Below are 9140 nucleotides of genomic sequence, written 5' to 3'. Positions count from 1 at the left end.
TGTGTGATCGAATAACTCCAATAATGGATGAAAGCGAGTACATCTCATTGCTTTGCCAAATAAAATTGTAGATTTTGACAAAGAAATACTCGCCAAACATGTCCAAAATCTTCGAGCAAACCGTGGAATTCGATGAACTCGATTTTTGATCGTTTATATTCTGATAAAGTAGCATAACTCCAGACTATCAGGATCGACTACAACTATAAATAAATGACGATCAACTGAATTATTCACTTCAAGGGAATCTTTCCCAAAATCGCAAATAATTCTGATAGACTCGGATCTTCAGTGCTTTACCATAAAAGAATCAATGAAAGATTGTTATTTCGCTTGTGCCTCCATTTCCTTAAATGATTCTGGGTAAAATGATGGGTTTATGTGCTATTCTTTTATAATTCACTTTTCTGGACTATTCAACATGAACCAACAAGCCCGAAACGGAAACGCTTTGACCCAATAAGTTACCTACAACTCCTCTCACTTGTCATCACAGCGTCGGTCTTGTCTTCTGCTTCTGCAAGGTTCGTAACACCGGGAATGATTGTTCCTGCTAATTGTGTTAGCCTCATGAGTTCACAATCTCAGGCATCGTCGAATAGCTTCAGTCTATCAAGATTGACCGAAGAAGTCAAGGGAAGAGAATCATCGCGGGTTGGTCTCGCGGAGACATCAAGAAACTGTAAGCTTTGATTTTGGAATATGGAACTGACTTCACAAGGGTTGCTTAGAAATTAAATAAAACGAGAGAGCAAGTCAAGAGGAAGTTCAAAACGATGGAAAAAAGGTACCCCAATTTCGGATTCGATGAAGTGAGAAAGGAACAGCAAGGCTGATCATAGAATTAGTTATTTTACACTATTTCACTTTCAACCCTCGTGCGCCCGCTATGCTATTATGCAAGAGGATATTATAAATTTATTGACTTTATCCATCCGATAAGTGTAGATGTGTAAATGCAGCATAATTGACATCAATTCGACCGCCAGGCCATTTATTAGGCAACTCGGTGTGATATTATATGATATTAGCATCAATTAAATCATTCAATTTATTGACAATCAAACAAATTCGAGTCAACTATCTGCAAGACGATGAAATACAACGAGGCTTGTTGGAAAGTTTTGCAATTAAAATATTAAACTTTGAACAATAAAATACAATAAATTATTGCTATTGCTGAGATATTAAGCAATTAATAATAAAGTATCGCGTGTGATCGCAATGAATGGAAATAATTCGGCATTGTACGCATAAAACAAAACGAAACTAAAACTACTGTCACAAAAAATGCGATGTAGCTCTAGGATAATTCAGCAGGAACAGGAGTAAACCGCATCCTGGGAGGAGAAGATGTCAATGACACTCATTTTATGGATGGTAAATTATGGTCTACGCAGCATTAGAAAGATTCAGGAAGGATTACTCCCAGTACGATAAAAGTCGAAGACAATAATAACGAAATAGGAAAGAGCACGAGCTTGAGCACAGACGCCTCAAATATTTATAAAAGTAACATAAAAGATGGTTCATCGAAGAATAAAACGAGGAGATTAAAAACACAAAGATACGAAGGAACCTCGAAGCAGTCCTGGAGGGCAAAAAGAAAGCAGTAACGAGTAATGGGCTTGCTTACAACCCTATTAGTTTAGCCTACGCCGAAAACCCCGAGGGGCACAAGTTGAAGTTGCTTGATGAAGATCATAAGATCCGAAGATACTTGCGTTCGTACAACATGGACTCCCAAGGAAATGGAAAATATAATCCTATCAATGGGTTTAAAGGCAAGGAATAAGCAAAATAATTCCCGAAGAGCTGTCGATTCGCTATCAACAGAAACTTGACATTTTTGGATAGACTCGCAAAATAAAGCTGCCTCAAACTTCGAATAATAAGAGAAAAAGCATTTTCCAGAATTACTGAACAGCATCGATATGTGTGTTTAAGTATTTACGAATTATAATATTGCAGATTTATTTATCGCTGTTAAAATTTCCATTATCTTTGAGAGAGGGGTTGGGGTTGGGGTTGGGTTGGGGTTGGGGTTGGGGTTGGGGTTGGGGTTGGGGGGGTTGGGGTTGGGAGACTAATTGCCGTGGAGTAATCACCAGCGTGTGAACGTGTAAAGTGTGCAATTAGGATATATGTCAAATTATGCCAATTTAGCTCAATAATAAATGGTGAATCAATACTGCATGGATTTAATTTTGGGAGGGGTATTTGGGCGGGGGTGAGCCATTTTAGTTACTTTTTGTTCCGTTGACTTCAAAATCTGAAACGAACACATCAGATCTTAGTCAATGCTCATGAGGGCTCCGCAGTTGTTGAATTCGCCGCAGTAGTTGGGGGCCGAAAATATAGTAACTAATTGTCTTTTGGCGAAGAATTCGTATCCTTCTTAGACTACTTGATGTGCGCGGCATATTAAGTCGAGGTCATGCTTTTTAGTGAAAACAGAAACATAGTCGGAACCGAAAGTGTATGAAACTCTCCTCTCGTTTTAGTTCCAACCATCTCTATCTTTGTCAGGGTCACTCCAGAGGAGGTCGCAAAGGAGTCCATTGTCAGGCACATCGGTCGGCTTTTCGATTTTTTTGATTTGCTCGATCGATTGAAGGTCAGGAGAGGCCTCCGTGCATGCAAAGTATCCTGTCTTCGATAATGGCTGCAACTGGCAGGCAGTTGAAGACATCGATGAATACCTTCCATAGTTTAACATGATATCTGCGCTTGCCTGCTATATTCGGATGCGTACATTCGTCGTAGAAGCCATAGATCCGATTGATGGATGAGCATTCATGGTTGCCCCTCAGCAGGAAGAAGTTTTTCGGATATTTTATCTTGTAAGCCAGCAGCAGACAGATCGTTTCCAGGGAGAATTTGCCGCGATCGACATAATCCCCTAGAAAGAGGTAGTTTGATTCGGGAGGATACTTTCCATTGTCAAATAGCTTCAGCAAGTCAGAAAACTGCCCATGGATATCTCCTATCATTATCACGATAATACCGCACACTTTTAAGGGAGACTCAAGCTCGAGGAAGATCGGCTGTTGCATAAATATTTATCTACTTTTATGGCAAAGGCCCTTGATTTCACTTTCTAGTAAGTTGACTTGCTTAGGGATTTTAGCCGATTTAACGGCTAAGAGCTTTTCAATGATGCTATCAATATTTATGGTATCAACCCTCCTGTCCATCCTAATTCAAAATATAATATAATTGTACAATTGCTACTTCAATACATCGAAACAGCAACTCACGAAGTATTGATATTACAAACAAGGAAATGCAGACACGCTAGAAATCGCAATGAAGCATCAACATCCAGTTATCAATACTGCCTATCCGAAACTTCGATGCGTATTATTATGGAATTTAACGACATTTAACAACCGCAAGACTCAGAATTCGAGTTAGGAATTTATATTCAAAATGACACAAAGGGTTGGGACGGGCTAAATTTTATGTGGAGGAAGTCCCGACGTGACTAAATCACAAACTCACATGCTAATTTTTAATCAAATCAGTAACTCTCACTGATGAGCAAATAAATCCATTGAGCCAAGGCAAATCTACGAAATGGCTTTAAATAGAACTATTAACTCAGCGATGAAAGCGATTGATTGCATTAACCAAAATTATATGCATACTCATTGATATTTATTCACAATTTTATGCATTTATTGTATCTTCTTATAATATAATGTTATTAACTCAGGAAGATAAAATCAATGAAGGCTTCAACAGTCTGATCAAAGTACAATGCGGCATAGATATCTTTCTCATCATAGGCATTGTGCTGCTGAAGTGAGGAATATTGCATTATCAAATCTTTATTTTTGTTCCTTGTGGCTCGAAGATCCCGAACCTATCGAAGATGTCTTCGTTTGTACAATATGATCAATCTGCCTGCCTATATATTCGATTGAAAGTACCATATTAATGATTGGATGTTCTAAGGTACAAGTTAGGGCTTTGGGATGAACTTATTCTCTATTCGTTTTGTTCTAGTCGAAAAATTTGGCATTTAATTTAGAAATATCGACCGGGCAACAAAATGAATAAAATGCTTTAGATAAGTTCTAAGGCTGGGTCTTCTCGACTTAAATGTAACACCATTGTCAACACAAGCAGTTAGGCAATGGTGACGATGATGATTCAATAATCCAGAAAGATTTCGTAAAGTAACACTTTACTGTACAGATATCGAGTATCGTATCGTAATTACAGATATAAAGATCACCAATAGGCTTAAAAAGGAAATGATATTAATTGGAAACTGCAAAATACTTTTCTTTTGAGTTTTAATAGTACTGATTTTATTGATTTTCCATGTAAAGAAATAATAATAATATATTTAAGTTACATTAAATGTCAACTTGGAAAACAAATAATCAGAGTTACGGGTCACATGCAAGCAAGCGTTCAGGGAGTTAACCCAAAAAGAAGATTGGCAAAAGCACTCTTCATTATTTGGAGTCACTGGACACCGGGGGATTTATTCATGAACAAGAAAATATCGCCAGGAGAGAGAGACAGGGCTTGTTTTCTCAGCCCGTTGGCCTCAGTCCAGGAGATCCATATGCGGATCCTGAAAGTATTTTTCGAGTTATTTAGTCTACAAGCCCGCAAAGGGAATCTAAGTTAACAAAAGATTGCAATAAAAAGTCGGCCCCGAACTCTTCTCGAAGTTATCATCGACAAATATTGGAGATCCGTACAAAGACCCTTTCAGAGCCAATCAGCTATACCTCAAGGATAAAGCATAAATGACTATTCATCCCCAGTCTTTTGCTGCAGGGGGTAAGCAAAAGCTGGTGAAGAATTCGGAGTTTTAGCATATGAAATAGTTTCCCGACAAACAGTTTAACACAAGGGATGCTGACGGAAAAGTAAAAACAGGGCTCAAGGCAATTTATACAGGCAACATGAAAAAAGGGTACGGGAACACCACGGTTGGGCATTTATTTAGCAGCTATCCTTATCAAGGCTATCCTGACTCAGAGGGAAAAGACAAAGATGTGAACGAAAAATTGATTCACAAAGCTAAAATTCCAACTTCCTTCAAGGGTATTTCTAACCCCAACCCCACCTTCACTCCTGATTATGCCCTCTACAATCAAAGTGAACCGTATCAGCCCAAAAATTAAGATGAAGCTTTTCGGGGAAAATCCGTCAACCAATGGAAGTACAATAACCCCAACAAAAAAGGATACAATGGAGCTTTCACTGAATTTCCGAAATACATTGATCAAGGCGAAAAATAAAAGGGACCGATCAAAGAAGAAAAAATCTGGATGTATTTTATATGTTATATAGACCCAATTTCAACGGCACTAGTAAACAAATCGGGGAAACTTTGGAAAGGCCGTGTCCTGCTCCGAGCCAGATGCTCATCAACGAAAGGAGAAGAGAAAGAGCCTGATGTATAACCATTTGAATATAATATTAAAATTTTCACCTTTTCATCTGAGAGTTAAAAAAATTAGTGCAGCATCATGGTCTTGTTTGGTAAAGAAGTGTTAGAGGATTCTCTAAGGGAAAGTCTAACAGTTTCAGATTAAATTATATGCAGGATTGCATAAATTACAATTTATTTATCTATATCAAGTGTTTTGGCTGATCGGAGGCAAGGCTCTCTTGCACATTGGGCACACCAAATTGGTTTCCAGCCAATCCCCTAGACATTTTCGGTGATATGCGTGAAAACATGGAGTGAGCAAATATTAAATCTTCGTGTCTTGTTTTTTCTCTTCATCTTTTAGTTGATTGTTTTCGTTTGTAGCATGAATTTACACGTTGGTTAGGCCTTATGTTGGCTCTTTTGCCGATTATTGTTCTGCCAACTATTGCTATGCCGAGGTTAGCTCTGGCGATGATAATTACAATGGGTTTTAGCTAATTTCTTAGGGAGATTCTCTCAGTTTGTTTAAGCATATGGCACAGTCCATCTTGGCATAAGCACTGTCGTAGAAATCCCTACGAAAATAGTTATAATAATCAGGAATGATGAACTTAGGCACAAAAAATCGACTCCCCCGATGCTTCTGGGCCTGAATTATTGACAAATGAAACAACAATACGCAGACGATGACAGCTCCTGCAAAATAATTGGATTGCATTTTCATCAAGCTACCGTCAACGGATAAGACATACAGAAGAGGTATTCTGCTCAGCAGGACTGTCAAAGCCAGGCCGAACGCAATCCCTCCACTTCCACCGTGGACGATTGAGTGAAGCACTTGCCACGCGAAAGTCATTGAATCAATTAGCCAGAAGCTGGGACTAGTATAGTATGAGTTTGCTAGCATTAAATAAAGTACTAAGAATGCACACATGAAGAAAAGCTAACGGGTATTTTAAAACTTTTTGATGACTTTTTCGAATTTGCGAAGTATCGGCAATATGACCAAGATATTCATGAAGCTGTTCACAAGGAGTAAACTCAGGTTTGTATCGAATTTCCGTAGTGAAATGAGACTCAGCATGAAGCACTGAAATAGTATGAAGCATATTGTATGTATAATAAGCCACTACGAAGTGCCATATAAGATGTTACGATCCTTTTTAATTCTCAAAAGCGCAGCGAGCTGAATAGCATTAATGATCAGAAGGCACACAAAGTATTTATGACTATATTTTTCTTATTGAAGAGTCAAGTGAATTTTAATCGAATCGGATTTCAACTGAATTGAGAGAATCTTTTCTTCGTATTACACATCTTTCGAATTTAAGGAATTTACGATTCGATATGTATTATCCACAACTTCGATAATGACGTCTAGCTTAAAATCAAGTGTTACGACATAGTTTAAATTTCTGAACAAATCGGCTTTAGTATAAAATTGCTTTAAGACCCATTTGTTTTATTTTGAATTAAAGCCATAGGGAAATGCCCCACTTCGACTACTCAAATAGTTCTGCTTAAAATTCTCGTCGACTTTCAAAGGAAACCGAAACTCGATCACATTATCGGTTATGTATTGATCTTCGTACAGCCTGATGAAAAGATATGTGAGGTTAGATAGACTTGATTGGTTGCCTTCTCTCTGAATATAAAACTGAGCCTCGACAATCCCTGTTTTTGAAATATTCCCTTATTTTGTCATAAAAAATGGTATTTATTTTTTAATTGTATTATTATTGTTGTCCTCTACGCTTTTCTTTCGCTCTTCCGCTTATTCTGGTTCTATTTATGAATTTTACTCGGTTTCTTCAGTTGGTCTCAATTCTTCAGTTAAGTCGGTTAGCTGCGTTGAGTTTTTGATATAATACACGATATTGAAAATCGAAGAATTCGGGAATGTTTTCCACACACCTCCAAGAGATTTTCCCAAGTACTTTTCATGGATTGGTTGTTCTGGATCGACGGCTGAGGATGCTTTGAGGAGGAATATAAGTAAAATGCAAACAATTAATGACATTCTCATTTTAATAATTTAAATATTTATTTAAATGTACTTGCATTTCAAAATAAAATCACATATCAATAGGGAAACAGATAGACACATATAATGTTTATAAGGATTCATATGGGAGGAGTTCATCAATCATTGGCTCATTCGTAGATCTTGGAGAGATCGAATGGGAGTTCATCGATTTGGGTGTTGTAATAGGTCTGGAGTTTCACCAAAAAGTCAGCATCTCCTGGGGTCACGAAGTTAATGGCTACACCTTTTCTTCCGAATCGACCTGATCGACCAATTCTGTGAATGTACTTGGCGGTATCGGTGGGCATGTCATAGTTGATGATCAAGTTGACTTGCTGGATGTCGATTCCTCGGCCCAGCAAATCAGTGCTGATCAGGATCCTGGATGAGCCTGACCTGAACTCTTTCATGATGTTGACTCTTTCTTGCATCTCCATCTCGCCATGAATGCATGAGACGACGAACTTTTGTTCCCTGAGTTTCTCGGCCAGTTCGACGACTCGTTCTTTTCGGTTGGTGAATACCATGCATTGGGCAATGGCCATGTTTTTGTATAACTGGATTAGGGTTGGGAATTTTTGCCCATCTTCTTCCATGGAAATGCAAAACTGCTTGATACCGTCCAGAGTCAGTTGCTCCTTTTTGACCAAAATCTTGACGGGCTCCTTCATGAACTTCTCAGTCATTTCTAGAATCTCAGGAGGCAGAGTTGCCGAAAATAGGCAAACTTGAATGTCAGCTGGCAAGTTTTCGAAAATAGCTCGAACTTCCTCCACGAAACCTCGGCTCAACATCTCGTCGGCTTCGTCTAGAACCACTATTTTCAAATGATCAGTCTTTAAAGCCTTCTTTTCAATCATGTCTTTGATCCTGCCCGGAGTCCCAACAACGATTTGCACTCCGCCGTTTCTGAGCGCATCTTTGTCAGCTCTAGCATCAGTTCCTCCGATGCAGCATCGCGATGTCACTTTCATGAACTCGCTAAAGCAGAAGATGACTTTGTTGATCTGTTGAGCCAATTCTCGAGTTGGAGCCAAAACTATGGCTTGGCATTGTGAGGACTTGGGGTCGATCAGTTGAAGGATTCCAATGGCGAAAGTCGCCGTCTTTCCTGTTCCTGACTGAGCTTGAGCAATAGTGTCCTTCTTGCTGATGACAGGAAGAATTCCTCTTTGCTGGATAATCGATGGTTTTTAGAAACCAAAGGCATAGACCCCTCTTAGGAGGTCTGGATTGAGGTTGAGTTCCTCGAAATTATCGACGGATTTCAACCCCAATGTTTCTTCAATTTACACTTAAGCTACTTTTTCTTACATATAATTACAGGCATTGTTGAAAGCACGAATATAAAAACCTAAATTCTTTAATTAAAAATATTTGAATGGCGCGTGCGGATTAATACTTATCAAGGTTTTCAACAGAACAGTTTTTCAATTGTCGGAAGATAAGGCGACTAAATTTATTTGGCCCGCAGCTCCCCCCATTCTAGGCCTCTGAAGAACGGCATTTATTTGATGCTGTCGATATTTTGCTGCTATCTTAATTTGTGATCTTTTATAAGCAGCTTATTGATTAATTATTTTATTTATTTCGACTTTATGCTTCTTTCGAACTTTACCTAATCATTGAGGATCGGGGTTGGGGTTGGGGTTGGGGTTGGGGTTGGGGTTGGGGTTGGGGTTGGGGTTGGGGTTGGGGTTGGGGTTGGGA

General features: G+C 38.8%; 1 protein-coding gene and 1 pseudogene across 1 annotated transcript; both read right to left on the bottom strand.

Moving 5' to 3' along the window:
• Window positions 1–416: 416 nt before the first annotated feature.
• LOC148299552 (serine/threonine-protein phosphatase PP1-beta catalytic subunit pseudogene) lies at window positions 417–2993 on the bottom strand (annotated as a pseudogene).
• A 4524-nt stretch (window positions 2994–7517) lies between these two features.
• Window positions 7518–8748, bottom strand: LOC148299551 (uncharacterized). Its single transcript, XM_088275945.1, has one exon. It carries the CDS (start codon window positions 8402–8404, stop codon window positions 7559–7561), a length of 846 nt encoding a protein of 281 aa, XP_088132071.1. The 5' UTR covers window positions 8405–8748; the 3' UTR covers window positions 7518–7558.
• Window positions 8749–9140: the final 392 nt, after the last annotated feature.

This window comes from Brachycentrus maculatus, unplaced genomic scaffold, assembly GCF_059751285.1.
Source record: "Brachycentrus maculatus isolate JH-2025_06_01 unplaced genomic scaffold, ASM5975128v1 h1tg001088l, whole genome shotgun sequence".
Classification (NCBI taxonomy): domain Eukaryota; kingdom Metazoa; phylum Arthropoda; class Insecta; order Trichoptera; family Brachycentridae; genus Brachycentrus; species Brachycentrus maculatus.
This window is presented reverse-complemented; position numbering and strand designations above follow the sequence as displayed.

Excerpts from the sequence above, each read along its gene's own strand:
- LOC148299551 (XM_088275945.1), bottom strand. The coding sequence starts at position 8,404 with ATGAAAGTGACATCGCGATGCTGCATCGGAGGAACTGATGCTAGAGCT.